This window comes from Zingiber officinale, chromosome 2B, assembly GCF_018446385.1.
Source record: "Zingiber officinale cultivar Zhangliang chromosome 2B, Zo_v1.1, whole genome shotgun sequence".
Lineage (NCBI taxonomy): Eukaryota > Viridiplantae > Streptophyta > Magnoliopsida > Zingiberales > Zingiberaceae > Zingiber > Zingiber officinale.
The window spans coordinates 128,320,462-128,343,659 of NC_055989.1; the positions used below are offsets into that span (position 1 = coordinate 128,320,462).

Below are 23,198 nucleotides of genomic sequence, written 5' to 3' on the forward strand. Positions count from 1 at the left end.
ATGGGAATCATGATGATCACTGCAGTCAAAGAGAATAAGCATTAATTTATCAAGGGCTGTGTAAATGCTTACAGGTCGACGTGCATGCTACACATTCAAATGGCTAAGCATCCATGGTGGCAACATGCTGTTATTGATCCTAACCTGAGTCTCCCCACCTTCTTCCATGGTTGCCCTCGCTTCATAATATCTACATATATTTCATTCAAAAACATTGCCAGGTCCTTATACGGTTAGGGTTTTACTTGAAAGCTTTTCAGTGACCAAGCTGTGTAGAGTTGTTCTCAATGTTATATCAGTCACTTACCCAATATTTAAGCTAGGGTTAGCATCGGGCATTAAGGAGGCTGGTGGGGAGGGGGTGCTTGTCTGAGCTTGTTCCCAATGATCTTGTTGGATGAGAGCCTTTGGCTTCTGCGTCTCCATGATCTTGGTCAAGTCAAATTTAATAGTTTATCAAAGAGTAGCAGAATTGCAGTCATTTGGGTGAAGGAGCTAGCCTGGAGGATTACTAACCTGCTTCTCTAGGTTCTTGTTTTTCTCCTGCAGTGCCTTTTCCTAATCACAAAATGAAAAAAATGTCATGCACAGAGTTGAATCATGAAAGTTCTCTACGTGTATAATTTTTTTAAAGAAGATTTCTTATAATTCGGACTGCTTGCTGCTGTTTGAATACAAGCCATGAATGTTTGGCTACAGGTTATAGCTTTATATAGTTTCCAGAAAAATTACAAATGCAGATATTCTATGTAATAGCTAAGGCATAACAATGACAACTCACTGAAACATGATGAAGAATTCTTTTACCTTTCTCTCATGCTCTGCAATACTGTCAAGCATGATTTGATTCTGCACCATTAAAAAAAAATAATGAGCAGCATCAACTTTAAGATGCTTGCTTAGTAAACCTTTGTAATGAGGTTTACCTTCCTTAGCCGAATATGCTTCAGAGAATTGTCCAGTTGATTTTCTAGCTGCTGGAGATCTTTAAGGTTTAAGGAATCAAGTTGTTCTCCCATTAGATGCCTGAGGCAATTATTATCCTCAAGAAATCATTGGTTGTGATGAAAACTATAGCTGTAACTATCTTGTGAGTTGTGTTTAATTACCTTTCACTTTCCCTTAAAGCTTCCACCTTAGCCTTAAGTTTTTCATATTCTTGATACCGGTTGCCCTGTAAACACAACATTACGAACATCAGAGGCTCGACTAAAGCAAAAAGATCTTAATAAATAGCAATTATCTGATCCTTGGGTAGTAAACATTCTAATAAAAACTCTCCTACCTCACATTTTTTATTCCTCATCTATATACGCACATTTTCATTTTTCATTCTGATCACAAGCTCTCCGTTCCATTATCATTATATTCTCATTCTCATTTTCTTCTATAACATGAACAACAGCATTTCCCTTATCATTCTTATTCTCATTTTCTTCTGCAATATGAACAACAAATTCTAAGGCTGTGGGTCTACTCCAAGGACAAAAAGTGTTGGGTAGTGATCATCATGTGATACGGGATCAGTTCAATATCGCCTTAATTTTAGAGGGTCGTAACTTTTAACTCAAGATTCAAAATTAAATTTTGTCATCGTTCATACGTGTAGAATTTAAAAATCTATGTTTATTATTAGGGAACGTGTAATCGCTAAATTTCAGACAAAAAAAACATCATTTAAGCTCTTTTCAGAATCTCCAAAGATCTTTTATTATTTTTAATAATTTTTATTTTTATAATATTTAAGATATTTTTGATATCTCTAATATTTAATGTTTGTTTATATCAGCATCATGTTATGTTAATTTCTTTTTGTTAAGATTTCTGTTAAAAAAAATTATTTTTTATAGTAAAATTGTATTTCTTTCTTTACAAGATAGAAATTGAGCTTTATATTTAGAATTTCTTTCCTTTTTATGAATCCAAGGATCTAGAGTGTATACAAATACTTGTTTAACTGTTTGAGGATTCATTTTCTATTATTAACAAAGTTTTTTTTATAAATAGCAGATTTCTCTTTGTTTTCTTGGGGCTTTTCTTACATTCTCCTCAATTTCTCCTTCTTATTAACTCGTAGAATAATCGGTATCCTGTCTATGTTATCATAGATTAGTAGCATTGAAGCTTCCTCATTAAAACTTTTATGGAACATAAAATAACATTGCACTCATTCTTACTTTTACAAAGTTTAGATATAAAATTGTATTGACACTTATACTTTGACCAGCAACTATAACTTTTTGATATTTTATATTGAATATTGGATAGACAATAATTTTTTACTACTAATAATAATGATTAGATGTAGAAATTATGTTTTCATAATACATATATGCAACTACTGATACTATTTAATAGTGTAGTATATACTCATAGTACACTATAAGCAATAAAAAAATTCATTATATGAAATAATGATATTATTATATTGTCATTAAAATTAAATATTAATTTGATATTAAATTTAGACCGTTATATATAAGTTTGTTATGTTTCAAAATTATTTTCTTGGTATATATATATATATATATATATATATATAGTCCAATATAGAAAGAAAAGGCAAACATATTATTGTGACAAAAAAATATTTTTTATGATTTAAAATTGTCTTTGGTTTGAAAATTGTTTTCCAATGATTTTTATAGTTATAGAAATTAAAAGTTTGAAATAATTATTATGACATGAAGAAAAGAATAAAATTCTCTATAATATACAATACATGAAACCCTACCTATTTAATTTTGATATAACAGGTGTTAGCTACTTATCATCCCTATCTTCATCATAAAATACACTCTAAATATGAAAACTCTAGTCCCCTTAAGACGGTCTAGTAGTTGACGTATGGGGTGTTAGATTTTGAGGGATGCCCTAAGGCAATTGTCTTACGATTTTTACTAAATATAGATTCACTATTTGAGTGCATATTATATGTTTGATTATCTTAAACTCATTTACTAAATGTCGCAATACAATTCATAACATGAGAGAAATTGTAATTGGATCATAACTAGTGATTATCTCTACACGTGCAATTATGAACGTATTAGAATTTCCCTAGTCGTCGAATTGATGCATTCGGACATCATCAATTCTGTAAGACTAGCACGGGTTATACTCCTTGGTTCGCCAAGCAACTGTTTTCTCACTAGTTGGAGACATTGGATGTTGAGAGTTAAACGTGGATGTTAGTTATGGTAACTAGTTCATTAGAGTGATACGTTGTAAAACTTCATATGATTATCTATATATATGGATATGTCTGTGAAGCTCTTACTACAGCTGGAGTGCAAGTTTCCTTCGACTTGAGGTATACAAGTCATCTTGGTTATGGAGACTTATACTTTGATATCTTAAGCAAACACCTCATTGAGGTGTGGATCTGAGATGATTGGGTATAAGTCAAAATGTATGAAGATATTTGGATAACCCACAGAGGATTCATCGCTCCTTACGAGAAGACGTATACCCTATGACCACTTGTTAGGATTATTACTCAAAGTCTTTGGCCAAAGCTGTTGGTGCGGTTAGCACTAACGGTCTAACTCAGGTTTTGATGAATGACAAATCAGGTTAAGTTAGGTTTGTTGTTGTCTGACACTTTTATCAAGTGTGCAGGAAAAGTCCAGCTAGGTCGACGGGCTGACCGGATAGCTGGCGAGAAGTTCAAGCGGGTCGACGGGCTGACCAGACGCTTGGCAAGAAGTCCAGCTAGGTCGACGGGCTGACCGGATAGCTGGCAAGAAGTCCAAGCGGGTCGACGGGCTGACTGGACGCTTGGCAAGAAGTCCAAACGGGTCGACGGGCTGACCGGACGTCTGGCAGGTAAGTAAGGTAAGTCACTGGAAGGGAGTGACTGTGAGGACGCGTTCCCGGGAAGGGAACATTAGGCGTCGATCCGGCTTAGATCCATTTCGGATGTCTAAGTCGAGATCGTGACTAGATTCCGGTCTCGGAAAGACGGAATCTAAGTCATACTCTTTCTTATCCATCTATTGAACTTTAACTGTGCTAACAATCTGTTTTACAGGATACATATTTGCCTCGGACTAACCCTGTTTTGCAGGAAAAAGGAGCTTTCTGAAACAAGGTGGTCCGGGCGCCCGGAGGGGATCCGGGCGCCCGGAAGGCAAATTTCATCCAGCCGAGTCGTCGCCACGTGGAGCATCATGGTTCGTGCAGCTACGTCACGTTCCAGGCGCCCGGAAGGGATCCAGGCGTCCGGGACAGCATATAAAAGAAGCCCCAGGTAGGAGCTTCAAAGAGATCAAGTCTACACTGAGAACTTACTGCTTGCTCTGCTGCTCTACGCTCCTGCGACGCCACGAGGCTATTCCGACAAAGCGCTTTCTTAAAGTCTAACTCTTCTTCTCTTGTCGGTATTTTATTTCTGTCAATTCTTGTACTTATTTGTAATCTTCATTCGAATTGATAGTGATTGCCCAACGAAAGTACTCACGGAGTACGGGCCTTCGAGTAGGAGTCGTCACAGGCTCCGAACGAAGTAAAAAACACCTGTGTCTATTTTAGTTTTCCGCTGCGTTTATACTCATCTTTATCGAATCGATATTCACCCCCCCTCTATCGAATCCAACGGTCTTACAAGTGGTATCAGAGCAGGTACCGCTCTGATTTGGTGCAACCACCAATCAGACAGGGGGTGAAAAAAAAAAATTTTAATTCCAAACTGATATTATTATCTTTTTGGAAGATTTTTTTTCCCGTTGCACTTAAAATCTAAATTGGTACAACACCAACTTAGAGTTTCTATTTTTTCCCGCACTGCTAATCCAAGACGAAGTCTTGGGATTTTCTTTTTCCAGTTAATTTAGTGTGTGTAGGATAAGATGTCTCAACAAGAAGGCTTCAGCACAGTACGTCCTCCCCTATTCAACGGGGATGATTTTTCATACTGGAAGAGGAGAATGGAGGTCTACATGAAGACAGACTACGACCAATGGATGAGCGTCACAAAGGCTTACAAAATTCCAGTAGACAACTCCGGGAAAATAGTAGACCCTGAAGAATGGACAAATGATTTAAAGAAAAAGGCATCAATTGAAAACAAAGCCATCAATACTCTACACTGCGGACTAACAGAGAAGAACCGGGTCGGACCGCATGAAAACGCTAAGGAGCTTTGGGATAAACCTGATTGAGCTGCACGAAGGAACAAGCGATGCCAAGGTAACAAAAGAGATTTGTGTTAAACAAAATTTTTAATATAAAATGCAGGAAGGAGAAACGACAAGTCAGCTCCACGCGAGGGTCAAAGATTTTCTCAACGGTCTCCACGCGATAGGCCACCAAATGGAGAACCGAGACTTAATAAGGTACGCGTTAAATGCTTTTCCGCGAAATAATTTGTGGGCATCAATTGTAGATGCCTACAAAATTTTAAAAAATTTATCTAAATTAAAATTGGATGAACTCTTCTGTGAATTAGAACTTCATGAGCAAACTAACGCCGGGGTCGAGAAAGGTGTAGCTTTATTCGCAGGTTCCTCTAAAGAAAAGAAGAACAAACCCGAATCTGAAGAAGATTCCGATCAAGACTCTGAAGACGAAGAACACCTGGTGAACCTGGTAAGGAAAATGTTCACCAGGAAAAAGAGAAGCTTCAGCAAAATGTCAGAAGATCAGTTCGCCAGCCGACTCAAGAAATGTCACATGTTTCGGATGTAACAAAAAGGGGCACTACAAGAACGAATGCCCAAGATTGAAACTTGACAAACCAAAATCAACAAAAAAGAAAGCCCTCAAAGCAACATGGGACGATTTCTCCTCAGACGAATCGGAGGGAGAAAGGCAAAAGCACCAAAGTCACCTCGCGATCGCGAAGCTGAAACGGAAGACGAATCAGAGGAATCGGAAGACGGGTCCGAACCCGAATCGAGCCACGAGTCCGCACTCGTTTCCGAAGGTTCCGAAGAGGTATACCTAAACTTAAATCGTAAATTCTTTAGAATTATCTCGTGTTTAAATAAAAAATTAGTTAAATTGGAAAATGAAAATAAATCACTTCTTGAGGAAAATCAAAACCTCAAGGAACAATTAAAAAATTCGAATCCAACTCAAGATCGAACACTTGAGGAGGAGAATTTATCATTAAAAAATGAAATTAATAAGTTAAAAGAATTGTTGGAAAAATTCACAACAAGATCTAAAAATTTAAATTTAATTCTAAATAACCAAAAGGCATGCTATAATAAAACCGGACTTGGATATAAGTCAAACTCAAACAAAACCTTTAAATCATTATTAACCCAACACAAAGCAACTAAACAAGCTTGGGTCCCGAAAGCGTGCTTAACCACACAAGTAGGACTTAATCAATTCTATATACCTAAAGATAAAATACATTATATAAACTTGAATAAATCAGATCAAAAACTAAAATATAAATTTAACTTAAAATCAAAATTCAAAACTCAACAAAACCTAGACTATCACCAAGTTGATTATAATTATAAAAAGAATCGACACAAACCCAAAATCTAAATTAATGGCCAATAAATCAGGGGGAGGCTCCAGAATAGCTGGCACCTCCAAAACTAACCTACCCGACAGGGTAATCCAAAAACAAACTAACCCGGCAGGGAAATTAGGATTAGTTGAAGAGAGACCAAGTTTAACTTGAATCATGGTACTGGTGAAGTTTTTTGATGATAGTACGTTTGGGAAGCTTGGGCATCGCATGTCTAGAAAGATATGGCTTCGATCTGGTGCATTTGGCCAAGTGGAACTGACCGAAGCTACCCTTAAACGAATCCTAACCAGTTAGACCAAGATTTAGTACTAAGTTCCATGGATAGGACTATTCGGAAAATTTCAAAAGGTTGGTTACTTCTAATGATGTCCATGTGACTCACCAAGCTTAGAAATTTATCCGAAGAATGCCTATTTGTGGAAACCAAAACTAAATCTGAATCTAACACAAGTTAAATCAAACTCTATAATTAAAAATCTAATTTCATCTCACAAAATCATAGGATTCCCTGATTGATAATATAGATCGGGTGAGATGAATAAGGCTTAATTTTTTTAACTTAAAAATTAATTTCAAACTTAAAATTAAATTCAAAAATTTTAATTTTAAACTTAAAAATCAGTTTCAAAAATTTTAATTTTAAACTTTTCAAAATTTAATTTTAAACTTAAAAATTAATTTCAAAATTTTAAATTTTAAAATTAATTTCAAAATTTAATTTTAAACTTAAAAATTAATTTCAAAACTTTAATTTTAAAACTTAAAAATTATTTTCAAAATTTTAAACTTAAAAATTTAATTTCAAAATTTTAATTTTAAACTTAAATTATTTTTTTTCAAAATTTTAATTTTAAACTTAAAAACTATTTTCAAAACTTTAATCTCAATTAAAAAAAAAAAAAAGTCAAAAACCAGGGGCGGGCGCCCCTGGTATTCTCGTCGGGGGCGCCCGGAAGGGGTTCCAGGCGCCCCGCCTCAGCAACCCCGGGAGCCCGGAAAGGGTCCGGGCGCCCGGAGTGCCCTATAAATAAGGGGCAGCAGGCGCCCCCAACCTCTGCCCCACTCATTCTCACTTTTGCCAAGGTTCACTTTGAACCTCAGTGCGAAAGTACTCTAAATTAAAATTTTCGTGCGGTGCTGTTGCGATTCAACCGAGGTCGTCAAATCTATATTTTTTCGATGGCTCCTCGGTAAAATACTCTTCCCCTCTCTAAAATAATCTTTTTTTTGTTGTTGTCTTCTAAATTTTTTTTATTTATATACAGTAAGAAACGAACAAATACTGGTGCTGGACCCTCCAATACTAGTACAGACCCTAGGTTTCCCACAGACGAACTTAGGATTAAATTTGAGTCCACCATCTATAAGGCCATTAGGACTACCTGCATAGACAGAGCGTTCTTCCTAAGGTCATGTCCCTCTGCCTTAGAGGTTATAGGCCACTACAATTTAAGGAACCTTGTAGAATGTACCAGTCCAATAAACATAAGTCTATGTGCCAAATTTTGCAATAACTTAGTAAAAGTAGATGACTTCACCTATACCACTAGGGCAGCAGGCACTGATATCGTATTTTCCCCTACGACTATCCGAGAGTTTTTAGAGTTGCGTCCTTCTACTTGCCCCTTTTTGTGCTATCCTCCGAGGGATCTACCGCTCGACGATCCCTACTCACATATTACTCTCGATACGATGTATTCGTATTTTTTGGGGGGAGAGAGAGATCCCACTGTGACACAGTTTAGGTCAGTAGAACTTAGAGTCCAGGACTACGCTCTTTATAGGGTTGTAGTTCTTTGCATTTTACCACTGACCACTCGGGACATCGCTGTGATGCGCCCATTCCATTCATTCCTACTTTATGCCCTGATTCATAGGTTGGAGATTGACATTAGCCTACATATCTTCTCCACCATCATTTACGCAATCGGATACGTGATCGATAATCGAGTCCATATGCCATTTGTCACATCTCGCACATATGTCCTCACCGCACATTGATGTCACTAGAGGCGTTGCCCATATGACCGAGTTCGATGTTATATCCTCTCGGAACTTCCTAGCCGGCATCCGTGTAGATAGAGATGACGGGACTATGACTTGGCGGAGGGGGGCACAGCACCAGCCCGATCCAGACGCACAGATGGACGAGTTCATGCTTGCACTATTTCCGGAGGAAGCCGCACCGGCTCCACCACCACCCCCAGCTCGAGCACCACGACACGCTCCCCGCACTCTAGCCGACCGTATGACCGGACTAGAGAGAGCCATGGCGAGTCTCCAGCAGGAGAACTCCGATTTTCATCGGGACATACGGCGAGAGGTTACCGAGTTACGAGCTGCCGGGGACACCCGCCTGAGCTGATGGCACTTCTTCGATCCTTGGGATCTGGACCACCCCCTTCATCATCTCAGTAGCTTTAGTGATGACCTACTTCTGTAGCTACACTATTTGTAAAATATTTTGGATTTATCTAGTGACATTTCAAACTTACATTGAATATGTTCTATCTCAATAGCCTAGGAAATTTCAAAAATCCTTTCAAAAATGATTTTATCAACTTATAGGCTAAACTTGTTTGTTTTCAAAATTTCCATTCTTAGACTTTCAAAAACAGTTTTGGCCTTAGACTAAGTTTACATCCTTAGAAAGCATGTACCCATAGGACTAGTTTTTGAGCATCTCACCAACACCCTAGGGTTACCTTGCTTGTGTTTGACAAACATAGAAAGGGGTGAGATGCATAGGCCAACTGTCTAGACTTAAGATGCTTATTTCAGTGCATCAGCATAAGTCTGGACGTTAAATACAAATCAGATATTAATCAGATTAAAGTTCATCAGTCAAGTCAAACACTGACTGATTATAATTAACTTAATCTGACTAACCTAGTGAACGCTACTATCCTCTGATAGTTAGTTAGTACCTAATTGGTTAGACAGCTGGTTAGAGATAGGTATCAAATTCAGGGGGAGAAATATAACTATTTAGTTTTCCAAATTGAATTTTAAACTTAATTTTGAAAATCAAAGTTTAAAAACAACTTGTTTTAAAAAAAAAAAAAAATTGACTTTTTCAAGTATTTTAAACCGCTTTTGAATCTAATACCTTTTTGAAAATTTGATTTTGGAGAACAAATTTTATAAACACATTCTAAAAATATGTTCTTACTGTTACCAAACTCCTTTGAAAACTAAAAGTAAAGATTTAAACTTAATTTTACTTTGAAAATTGTCCTGAGTCTAGTTCTTAAAAATTTGATTTTACTCAATTTTGACAATTTGATTTGAAGGATAAATCTTACAAAATTTAGTTTACAAACTAAGCTTCTCAAAATTATTTTTCTTGATTTTGAAAGTTGAATCTTGTACAATTAGTTTTAAAAAAAAAAAAAAAAGTAGATTTTTCAAACTTAGTTTTGGAATTTTGGTGTTGAAAACTTATGTTTATATAGCATTTCAAACTTATGTTGAAACTTGTTTTGAAATTTTTTTGAAATTTAGTCCTAATACACTTATGTTTGAAAATTAACCTATCTACACTTAGCATTTTTTCTAAAAACTAAGAGCTAATGCTTTAAACAAGTTTTCAAACTTTATACTCCCCCAAGTCAATTTAATCTTTTCTTGGATTTAAAAACTCAGTTATTTTTTCAAGGTCTTATTGTTTTCAGTAATTCTCACTATGTTTGTTTACCCTTGTTTTTTGATGTATGCCAAAGGGGGAGGGAGGGTTAGGTTGGTTAAGTTAGAGCAACTTAATGCAAACTTGAAAAACTAACTTAAACCTTAAAAACCTCAATAATCATGCTTGATTCTTGCATATTTTTTATCACTAACTTAACCAGGTTGTCATTCCATCAAAAAGGGGGAGATTGTTGGTGCGGTTAGCACTAACGGTCTAACTCAGGTTTTGATGAATGACAAATCAGGTTAAGTTAGGTTTGTTGTTGTCTGACACTTTTATCAAGTGTACAGGAAAAGTCCAGCTAGGTCGACGGGCTGACCGGATAGCTGGCGAGAAGTCCAAGCGGGTCGACGGGCTGACCGGACGCTTGGCAAGAAGTCCAGTTAGGTCGACGGGCTGACCGGATAGCTGGCGAGAAGTCCAGACGGGTCGACGGGCTGACCGGACGCTTGGCGAGAAGTCCAGACGGGTCGACGGGCTGACCGGACGTCTGGCAGGTAAGTGAGGTAAGTCACTGGAAGGGAGTGACTGTGAGGACGCGTTCCCGGGAAGGGGACATTAGGCGTCGATCCGGCTTAGATCCATTTCGGATGTCTAAGTCGAGATCGTGACTAGATTCCGGTCTCGGAAAGACGGAATCTAAGTCATACTCTTTCTTATCCATCTATTGAACTTTAACTGTGCTAACAATCTGTTTTACAGGATACATATTTGCCTCGGACTAACCCTGTTTTGCAGGAAAAAGGAGCTTTCTGAAACAAGGTGGTCCGGGCGCCCGGAGGGGATCCGGGCGCCCGGAAGGCAAATTTCATCCAGCCGAGTCGTCGCCACGTGGAGCATCATGGTTCGTGCAGCTACGTCACGTTCCAGGCGCCCGGAAGGGATCCAGGCGTCCGGGACAGTATATAAAAGAAGCCCCAGGTAGGAGCTTCAAAGAGATCAAGTCTACACTGAGAACTTACTGCTTGCTCTGCTGCTCTACGCTCCTGCGACGCCACGAGGCTATTCCGACAAAGCGCTTTCTTAAAGTCTAACTTTTCTTCTCTTGTCGGTATTTTATTTCTGTCAATTCTTGTACTTATTTGTAATCTTCATTCGAATTGATAGTGATTGCCCAACGAAAGTACTCACGGAGTACGGGCCTTCGAGTAGGAGTCGTCACAGGCTCCGAACGAAGTAAAAAACACCTGTGTCTATTTTAGTTTTCCGCTGCGTTTATACTCATCTTTATCGAATCTATATTCACCCCCCCCTCTATTGAATCCAACGGTCTTACAAAAGCATCACATGTTAAGAGTACGAGACTCTTGTATACATGTACAACTAATTTGAATCCGTAGAACGAGGAACGATTACTTGGGCTAGGTGTAACATAGTCAGTCTAGTAGAGACAGATGCATAGACCATGTCCTGAATCAAGTGGGTATAAGACGAGTGAAAAGAACAAGGCATGACTCACTATAGTTGCTGAAGGATTTAGAATTAATTTTAAAATCAATTATGATTTTTCAGCTAATTGAGGATCATGATGTACTACTAGGTACCACTTATGATCGTTCTGTAATTAAGTAGTTAATTATAGACGACCAAGATAAATCGAAAATCTATTGGGTCACACACATTAGGAGTCTCTAAAAGACGTAAAATAAGTTAAAAAATAGCATTCTTAGATAAAAAGATAAATGTTTGATTGGACCATACATAAGACAAATATGGAAATATTTATCATAATAGAAGATCGGATAGGCTACATCTCTTATAGTAGAGTTGAACCATATTTATTGGTTTAATCATGAACTAATTTAGTTTAGTTATGAACCAAATCAAGGGGTTAATGGACTAATTTTTGGTTAAGGGATAATAGGTTGGATTTGGGCTTTCTAATCCAACTCATTAAAGAGGATTATATATACATATAATTGAGAGAGAATTAGATACAAGTTTCTTATTTGGTTGATTAGATTTTTGGAAACTCAATCCTCCTCTCCCTCTCTCCTCTCTCTTTGTCGCCGCCAACAAGGGGAAGTCTTTCCCCTTGTTGTCATGACCACCACAAGGGAGAAAATTCTCCCTTGTGTGCTTCTATTCCTCTTCCTCTTGATCCCTCTTCTTCGCTTGTGTCTAGTAACTTTCGAAGAAGAGGCTTGTACTCAAGAAGTTGTCTTGAGGAGCTCAGCGTGAATACAAATAGAGGTGAGGTTCGATAACGTCGCTACGGTTGATACCCTTCTCGTTATAGGTCATCCGTAAGGTATACCTAGCGTAAATTTACTTTCCGTAAAATTTTAATTATGTGATCATGTTTGACATATTGTATCCTTGTATACGTGTGGTGAGTGATGTAATAATTAGAAATTATTATTGTTTTATTTTCCACTGCGCATGTTTACAAAATATGTTCTAGCATGCACATTGACATATCCCAACAGTGGTATCAGAGTTTGATCGTACTTCGACATAATTGTAAAATTATTTTATGATTCATAATTAGTGTTGTAATTAATTTTAGAATTTTTTTGAATTATTAAGACTTTTTCTATTTTTAAAAATTTCTTAAATTGTTAGGAAATTCTATTTTTGTAAAATTTCTAATATAATTTTGAAAAATTAAATTTATAAATATTCTGTTAATTTAGATTTTTTTTTTTTTTTGAAATTTTAAGAAATATTTTATTTTTAAAATTTTTCCTAATTTGTTAGATAATATTAAATATGAAAAGATTCTGAAATTATAAAAAAAAAATATAGATCTAAGATATTTTAAATTAAATTATAGAATTACTCTTTTATGAAATTTTTAGATTTATTAAAATATTCTATTTTTAGAAAGTTTCCTAATTTGTTAGGAAATACCAAATTTAGAAAAATTTAAAAATTATTAAAAATCTAGATTTGAGATATTCTAAATTAAATTATGGAATTAATCTTTTCTGGAATTTTTAGATATATTAAAATATTCTATTTTTTAAAAGTTCCTAAATTGTTAGGAAATACTAAATTTGAAAATATTTTGAAAATCATAAAAAAAACCAGATTTGAATTATTCTATAATAAATTAAGAAATATTAATTATTTATTTCCTAAATTATCAGGATATTAATTTAGAAATTTATTTTTAAAATAATTAAATATTCTTGATAAAATTATATATAAAATATATTAATTAAAGTTAGAAATTAGTTTCCTAATTTGATTAAATAAATCTTTATTTATTAAAATCATATTTATAACATACTTTTATTTGTAAAATAGAATTATAATATATGTAAATTTATGTCATGTTTATACCATATTGTATGTCATGTAAATGCATTAATTATGACATGATTAGATTTTGTCATGCGTGTGATGTGATTAGATCTTACCATATGTGTGATGTGTCATGTTATGACATATTTGTGATGTGTCATGTCATCATTTATGTCATGCGTGTGATGTGTCATGTCATCATTTATGTCATACATATAATGTCATGTCAATAGAATATTTGCATGATGTAGATGAGACCAAATCCCTTACACAATATTAAAACCTACACATTCCGTTAATATGGTAAGAACTGGAGTTTAAGTTCTTGTTTGAGTTGTTGATCAAAGTCAAGCTCAAACTTGAAATTAAATATGTTCAAACCATAGAGATACAATTTCATGATTAACGGGTCGGTTTTAAACTTAAAGTATTGATTTATTGTGCTAAAGTCATGATTAATATGGATAGAAGTGAAGTTGGGTGATATGAATTTGATGTATACTTGTTAATGTGTTAACAACTTGATGTTTATACGAAAATCAATCAGTTGCTAGCATAATGTGATAGTTGCATATAAGTGATATTCAATCGGTAAACTTGTTACCTACCGCTATAGTTAAGAATGACTTATTGGCCAAAGTCAAGGATATCAAGCCACTTAGAGAAAACATACCATCTCTCGAATTAAAAAAAGAAGGGTATTTAAATTTGATTAATAAGTGAGTTTTTATGTAAATTGTTTACATAAATAATACTATGTCTCTCATACATTCTCGTTTTTTTATTTCTAGGTTAATCATTTAATTATGACTTCTGTTAATCTGCGTTCAATTTTGAACTCAAATAAATTGACTGGGCCAAACTTGTTGGGCTGGTTTCGAAATTTGAGAATTGTTCTAAAAGCTGAGAAACTAGCTTATGCCCTTGATCAGCCTCTCTCACAGGTCTTGATGCCGATGCAACTGCAGATAAATTGTTGGCCCTTCAAAAATATAAAAATAAGTTTGTACTTGCAAGTTGTATCATGCTAGCTGCTATGACTCCTGAACTACATAAACAACATGCGCATTTGGATGCTTATGATATTGTCCATCATCTTTGTGAGCTATTTGATGAGCAAGATAGATCCGAAAGGTTCGAGGTCTCTAAACATAGATACAGGAGGGTTCGTCCGTAGTACAATATGTACTAAACATAAACGACTACATAGAGCATTTAGCATCACTCAGTTTTACAATGGATCATAAGTTAAGTATTGAATTAATTCTACATAGTTTATCAAAAAGTCATTCACAATTTGTGATGAACTATTGGATAAACAATTTAGATTCGACCATTCCCGAGATAATTAATATGCTCAAGACTGTAGAGCTTTCTGTTAAAGGTAAATAGAAAAATGTGATGTTAGTAGACTCCTCCAAGAAAAGTTCTAAGAGAAAATCAAAACATCAGGCTAAGGGGAAGAGCAAAAAGGCCAAGACAATAGAATCGATACAAAAGAGCTCATGCCATCATTATGGCAAGATGGGACATTGGCAAAGGAACTGTAAGATATATCTTGAGTCTGTGAAGAAGAATAAGGCATATAATGCCCCATCCTCATCAGATATTTTCATTGTTGATTGTCATGTTATTTCCTTAGACACTTGGATATTGGCTACTAGGTGTGGCTCACATATATGTAATGATATACAAGGGCTAAGGAATAGCAGAAGACTCGTCAAAGGAGAAACAAGTCTGTGAGTTGGGAATAGAGCAAAGGTTGCTACAGTCGCCATCGGAACATACTTGTTACAGCTTCCTAGTGGACTTGTCTTAGAACTAGATAATTACTATTTTGTTCTCACATTAATAAACAACATTGTTCTTGCTTAAATAGAAAAGGTTTTCATTTGACTTTTAGTGACAATTATTGTTATATAACGTTGAATGGTGTTCTTTATGACACTAGAACTTTGTGCAATGACATCTATACGTTAGATACATCTAGTGACACATTCAATATCTATACGAGCAATAAATGTGTCCAATTAGATAATCAATTAACCTCTTACTCGTGGCATTGTCGCCTTAATCATATAAGCAAGAAACGCATGTCCGAATTGCAAAAGATTACAGTTCTTGAATCATTTGAATTAGATACATTTGATACATGTGATTCATGTTTAAAAAGCAAGATGACAAAGTTACATTTTTTGGAAAGGGTGAACGAGTTGATGAGTTGCTTGGGCTCGTACATACCGATGTTTGTGGACAAATATCAACTCATGCACTAGGAGGTTATAGCTACTTCATTACTTTCATTGATGATCGCTCTCATTATAGATATGTGTATCTAATAAAACATAAGTCTGAAACTTTTGAAAAGTTTTCAGAAATGAAGTAGAAAAATAACTTGGTAAAAATATCAAGATACTTCGATCCAATCGAGGTGGTGAGTATTTAAGTCAAGAGTTTCAAGATTATCTAAAGGACAATAGTATATTGTCTAATAGACTCCGCCACATACGCCACAACATAATGGTATATCGGAAAGGCGTAACTGAACCTAGTTGGACATGGTTAAGTCAATGATAGATCTTGCAAATCTTCCCAAAATCTTTTAGGGTTATACACTCATGACAACTGTTTACTTGCTAAATAGAGTCCCGACGAAGGTAATCTTAACTGCTCTATATGGGGTATGGACTAATAAGAAACCCCTCATATCTTATTTGAAGATATGGGAATGTCCTGCTTTTGTGAAGAGGACTATATCAGACAAGTTAGACGATAAGTCTGATAAGTGTTTATTTATTGGATACCCTAAGAAAACTAAAGATTACCAACTCTATGATCCCTTGGAACAAAAGGTGTTTGTTTCAAGGCATGATACCTTCCTAGAGAAAGAATTTTTCTTATAGGAAGCAAGTGGGAATATGGTTGAACTTGATAAAGTTCAAGAGACTCTAATAAATACTAACGAGATGGCTAATGAAGAACCACAGCCAATTATGATACAACCTCCTCATAAATCAGGTAGGACACACCATATTCTTGAGAGATATGGATCTCTGGTAAGAGAATTGAATGACGTGTTTCTCATTGAGGATGAAGAACCTGTCGATTACAAAAAAGCTTTAAATAGTTTAGAAAAAGGCAAGTAACTTACAGTCATGAAGTTATAAATAGATTCCATGTACGAAAACCAAGTCTGAAATTTGATGGACCCACCTGAGGGCATAACTCCTATAGGGTACAAGTGGATTTTTAAGAAAAAAAAAAACAACATAGATGGTAATGTAATTATCTACAAGGCAAGGTTAGTAGCGAAAGATTATTATCAAAGGTAAGACATTGACAATGACGAAACTTTCTCACCTATAGTCATGCTTAAATTTATTCGGATACTCCTGGTCATATTAGCTCATCATGATTATGAGATATGACAAATGGATGTGAAAACAGCTTTCCTTAACGAAAATTTGCTTGAGGACGTGTATATGACACAACCCGAAGATTTTATATCTGTTAACAAGAATAAAGTATGCAAACTTCAATGATCCATTTATGGACTGAAGCAAGCATCCAAGAGTTGGAATATCTGTTTTGATGAGACAACCAAAGAATTTGATTTCTCATAAAATCCAAACGAACCTTGAATGTATCAAAAGGTTAGTGAGAGTGTGGTCATATTCCTAATATTATATGTTGATGACATATTGCTCATAGGAAATGATGTGTCAGTTTTACAGTTAGTTAAAATTTGGCTGCCCAAAATATTCTCCTTGAAAGACATGAAAGAAGCAACTTACATCATCGGGATGAAAATCTATAGAGATAAATCGAAAAGGTTGCTTGGTCTTTCACAATCGACATATATAGACAGAGTGCTAAAACGATTTAGCATGTCTGAATCAAAGAAAAGTTTCATACCTATGAGGCATGGAATTCAACTTTCAAAATCTATGTGCCCACGCACAGAAGACGAGAGGATTTACATGGATAAGATACTTTATGCGTCCGCAATAGGATCTATCATGTATGCTATGTTATGTACAAAACTCGATGTATCATATGCTCTGAATGTTACGAGGAGATACCAGTTTGATCCAGGAATGGATCATTGGGTAGCTGTCAAGATAATCCTTAAGTACTTGAAAAGAACTGAGAATATATTCTTGGTATATGGAGATGGTGATATGATCATATGCCGATATATAGATGCAAGTTTTCAGATGGACAAGGATGACTCCAAGTCCCAGTCTGGATTCATATTCATATTAAATGGAGGCGCAATTAGTTGAAAATATTCTAAGTAAGACACTGATGTGTATTCTACCTGTGAGGCGGAATACATTGCAGTTTCGGAAACAGCAAAGGAAGCAGTTTGGATCAAGAAGTTCGTTATTGAACTTAAAGTTGTTCCATCTATTGTTGAAGCATTACCTGTTTATTGCTTCAACACTAGAACCATTACACAAGTAAAGAAACTTAGGTCTCATCAGCGATCAAAACATGTGTTTCGCCGCTATCATCTGATCGGGGAGATCATTAGTAGGAAACAGATATAGTCGGAGAAAATTTTCACTGAAAGGAATCTAGCGGATCCTTTGATAAAGGCTCTATCACAAAGTAAGTTTGAGAGTCACGTTCATGCTTAAGGTTTAGGACACCATGGCGATTGACATTAGGCCAAGTGGGAGTATTAGATTTTGAGAGATGTCCTAAGGCAATCACCTTACAATTTTTACTAAATATAGATTCACTATTTAAGTACATATTATATGTTTGATTGTCTGTAACTCATTTACTGAATGCCCACAATATAATTCCTAGCATGAGAGAAATTATGATTGGATCACAACTAGTGATTATCTCTACATATGCAATTATGAACGTATTAAAATTTCTCTAGTATCGAATTGATGCATTCGGACATCATCAATTCTATAAGACTAGCGGGGGTTATACTCCTTGGTTCACCAAGTAGCTATTTCCTCACTAGCTGGAGACATTGGGATATCAAGAGTTAAATGTGATGCTAGTTATAGTAACTAGTTCATTTGAGTGACTGTAAGACTTTATATGGTTATCTACCGGATGTCTGGCACGAAGTCCAGCTAGGTCGACGGGCATACCGGATAGCTGGCGAGAAGTCCAAGCGGGTCGACGGGCTGACCGGACGCTTGGCGAGAAGTCCAGACGGGTCGACGGGCTGACCGGACGTCTGGCAGGTAAGTGAGGTAAGTCACTGGAAGGGAGTGACTGTGAGGACGCGTTCCCGGGAAGGGGACATTAGGCGTCGATCCGGCTTAGATCCATTTCGGATGTCTAAGTCGAGATCGTGACTAGATTCCGGTCTCGGAAAGACGGAATCTAAGTCATACTCTTTCTTATCCATCTATTGAACTTTAACTGTGCTAACAATCTGTTTTACAGGATACATATTTGCCTCGGACTAACCCTGTTTTGCAGGAAAAAGGAGCTTTCTGAAACAAGGTGGTCCGGGCGCCCGGAGGTCCGGGCGCCCGGAAGGCAAATTTCATCCAGCCGAGTCGTCGCCACGTGGAGCATCATGGTTCGTGCAGCTACGTCACGTTCCAGGCGCCCGGAAGGGATCCAGGCGCCCGGGACAGCATATAAAAGAAGCCCCAGGTAGGAGCTTCAAAAAAATCAAGTCTGCACTGAAAACTTACTGCTTGCTCTACGCTCCTGCGACGCCACGAGGCTATTCCGACAAAGCGCTTTCTTAAAGTCTAACTCTTCTTCTCTTGTCGGTATTTTATTTCTGTCAATTCTTGTACTTATTTGTAATCTTCATTCGAATTGATAGTGATTGCCCAACGAAAGTACTCACGGAGTACGGGCCTTCGAGTAGGAGTCGTCACAGGCTCCGAACGAAGTAAAAAACACCTGTGTCTATTTTAGTTTTCCGCTGCGTTTATACTCATCTTTATCGAATCGATATTCACCCCCCCTCTATCGAATCCAACGGTCTTACAAGTGGTATCAGAGCAGGTACCGCTCTGATTTGGTGCAACCACCAATCAGACAGGGGGTGAAAAAATTATTTTTTTTTCGATTTTCAGTTTTACGTTTAAAATCTAAATTGGTACAACACCAACTTAGAGTTTCTATTTTTTCCCGTATCGCTAATCCAAGACGAAGTCTTGGGATTTTTTCGATTAATTTAGTGTGTGTAGGATAAGATGTCTCAACAAGAAGGCTTCAGACAGATCGTCCTCCCCTAACGGGGATGATTTTCATCTTTGGAAGAGGAGAATGGAGGTCTACATGAAGACAGACTCGACCAATGGATGAGCGTCACAAAGGCTTACAAAATTCCAGTGGACAACTCCGGAAATAGTAGACCCTCAAGAATGGACAAATGATTTAAAGAAAAGGCATCAATTGAAAACAAAGCCATCAATACTCTGCACTGCGGAGAAGAACTGAACCGGGTGGGACCGCATGAAAACGCTAAGGAGCTTTGGGATAAACTGATTGAGTGCACGAAGGAACAAGCGGAAGGTAACAAAAGAGATTTCTTTGTTAAACAAAATTTTAATATAAAAATGCAGGAAGGAGAAACGACAAGTCACTCCACGCGAGGGTCAAAGATTTTCTCAACGGTCTCCACGCGATAGGCCACCAAATGGAGAACCGAGACTTAATAAGGTACGCGTTAAATGCTTTTCCGCGAAATAATTTGTGGGCATCAATTGTAGATGCCTACAAAATTTCAAAAATTTATCTAAATTAAAATTGGATGAACTCTTCTGTGAATTAGAACTTCATGAGCAAACTAACGCCGGGGTCGAGAAAGGTGTAGCTTTATTTGCAAGTTCCTCTAAAGAAAAGAAGAACAAACCCGAATCTAAAGAAGATTCCGATCAAGACTCTGAAGACGAAGAACACCTGGTGAACCTGGTAAGGAAAATGTTCACCAGGAAAAAGAGAAGCTTCAGCAAACAGGATCTTCAGAAGATCAGTTCGCCAGCCGACTCAAGAAATGTCACATGTTTCGGATGTAACAAAGGGCACTACAAGAACGAATGCCCAAGATTGAAACTTGACAAACCAAAATCAACAAAAGAAAGCCCTCAAAGCAACATGGGACGATTTCTCCTCGGACGAATCGGAGGAGAAAGGCAAAAGCACTAAAGTCACCTCACGCTGATGGCTGAAACGAAGACGAATCGGAGGAATCGGAAGGCGGGTCCGAACCCGAATCGAGCCACGAGTCCGCACTCATTTCGGTTCCAAGAGGTATACCTAAACTTAAATCGTAAATTCTTTAGAATTATCTCGTGTTTAAATAAAAAATTAGTTAAATTGGAAAATGAAAATAAATCACTTCTTGAGGAAAATCAAAACCTCAAGGAACAATTAAAAAATTCGAATCCAACTCAAGATCGAACACTTGAGGAGGAGAATTTATCATTAAAAAATGAAATTAATAAGTTAAAAGAATTGTTGGAAAAATTCACAACAAGATCTAAAAATTTAGATTTAATTCTAAATAACCAAAAGGCATGCTATAATAAAACCGGACTTGGATATAAGTCAAACTCAAACAAAACCTTTAAATCATTATTAACCCAACACAAAGCAACTAAACAAGCTTGGGTCCCGAAAGCGTGCTTAACCACACAAGTAGGACTTAATCAATTCTATATACCTAAAGATAAAATACATTATATAAACTTGAATAAATCAGATCAAAAACTAAAATATAAATTTAACTTAAAATCAAAATTCAAAACTCAACAAAACTTAGACTATCACCAAGTTGATTATAATTATAAAAAGAATCGACACAAACCCAAAATCTAAATTAATGGCCAATAAATCAGGGGGAGGCTCCAGAATAGCTGGCACCTCCAAAACTAACCTACCCGACAGGGTAATCCAAAAACAAACTAACCCGGCAGGGAAATTAGGATTAGTTGAAGAGAGACCAAGTTTAACTTGAATCATGGTACCGGTGAAGTTTTTTGATGATAGTACGTTTGGGAAGCTTGGGCATCGCATGTCTAGAAAGATATGGCTTCGATCTGGTGCATTTGGCCAAGTGGAACTGACCGAAGCTACCCTTAAACGAATCCTAACCAGTTAGACCAAGATTTAGTACTAAGTTCCATGGATAGGACTATTCGGAAAATTTCGAAAGGTTGGTTACTTCTAATGATGTCCATGTGACTCACCAAGCTTAGAAATTTATCCGAAGAATGCCTATTTGTGGAAACCAAAACTAAATCTGAATCTAACACAAGTTAAATCAAACTCTATAATTAAAAATCTAATTTCATCTCACAAAATCATAGGATTCCCTGATTGATAATATAGATCGGGTGAGATGAATAAGGCTTAATTTTTTTTAACTTAAAAAATTAATTTCAAACTTAAAAATTAAATTCAAAAATTTTAATTTTAAACTTAAAAATCAGTTTCAAAAATTTTAATTTTAAACTTTTCAAAATTTAATTTTAAACTTAAAAAATTAATTTCAAAATTTAATTTTAAAAATTAATTTCAAAATTTAATTTTAAACTTAAAAATTAATTTCAAAACTTTAATTTTAAAACTTAAAAATTATTTTCAAAATTTTAAACTTAAAAATTTAATTTCAAAATTTTAATTTTAAACTTAAATTATTTTTTTTCAAAATTTTAATTTTAAACTTAAAAACTATTTTCAAAACTTTAATCTCAATTAAAAAAAAAAAAAAGTCAAAAACCAGGGGCGGGCGCCCCTGGTATTCTCGTCGGGGGCGCCCGGAAGGGGTTCCAGGCGCCCCGCCTCAGCAACCCCGGGAGCCCGGAAAGGGTCCGGGCGCCCGGAGTGCCCTATAAATAAGGGGCAGCAGGCGCCCCCAACCTCTGCCCCACTCATTCTCACTTTTGCCAAGGTTCACTTTGAACCTCAGTGCGAAAGTACTCTAAATTAAAATTTTCGTGCGGTGAAGACGCTGTTGCGATTCAACCGAGGTCGTCAAATCTATATTTTTTCGATGGCTCCTCGGTAAAATACTCTTCCCCTCTCTAAAATAATCTTTTTTTTGTTGTTGTCTTCTAAATTTTTTTTATTTATATACAGTAAGAAACGAACAAATACTGGTGCTGGACCCTCCAATACTAGTACAGACCCTAGGTTTCCCACAGACGAACTTAGGATTAAATTTGAGTCCACCATCTATAAGGCCATTAGGACTACCTGCATAGACAGAGCGTTCTTCCTAAGGTCATGTCCCTCTGCCTTAGAGGTTATAGGCCACTACAATTTAAGGAACCTTGTAGAATGTACCAGTCCAATAAACATAAGTCTATGTGCCAAATTTTGCAATAACTTAGTAAAAGTAGATGACTTCACCTATACCACTAGGGCAGCAGGCACTGATATCGTATTTTCCCCTACGACTATCCGAGAGTTTTTAGAGTTGCGTCCCTCTACTTGCCCCTTTTTGTGCTATCCTCCGAGGGATCTACCGTTCGACGATCCCTACTCACATATTACTCTCGATACGATGTATTCGTATTTTTTGGGGGGAGAGAGAGATCCCACTGTGACACAGTTTAGGTCAGTAGAACTTAGAGTCCAGACTACGCTCTTTATAGGGTTGTAGTTCTTTGCATTTTACCACTGACCACTCGGGACATCGCTGTGATGCGCCCATTCCATTCATTCCTACTTTATGCCCTGATTCATAGGTTGGAGATTGACATTAGCCTACATATCTTCTCCACCATCATTTACGCAGCCGGATACGTGACTGACAGTCGAGTC

General features: G+C 36.4%; 1 protein-coding gene across 1 annotated transcript in view; it reads right to left on the reverse strand.

Moving 5' to 3' along the window:
• Positions 1-87: 87 nt before the first annotated feature.
• The window catches only part of LOC122048684 (truncated transcription factor CAULIFLOWER A-like), a 37,454-nt gene continuing 14,343 nt past the window's right edge, over positions 88-23,198 (reverse strand). The window contains exons 3-8 of the mRNA XM_042610219.1: positions 1,110-1,174; positions 927-1,026; positions 808-849; positions 517-558; positions 308-429; positions 88-190 (exon numbers count right to left, since the gene is read on the reverse strand). Of these exons, the coding sequence (XP_042466153.1) occupies positions 88-190; positions 308-429; positions 517-558; positions 808-849; positions 927-1,026; positions 1,110-1,174 (474 nt within the window). The remainder of the gene's footprint in view (positions 191-307; positions 430-516; positions 559-807; positions 850-926; positions 1,027-1,109; positions 1,175-23,198) is intronic.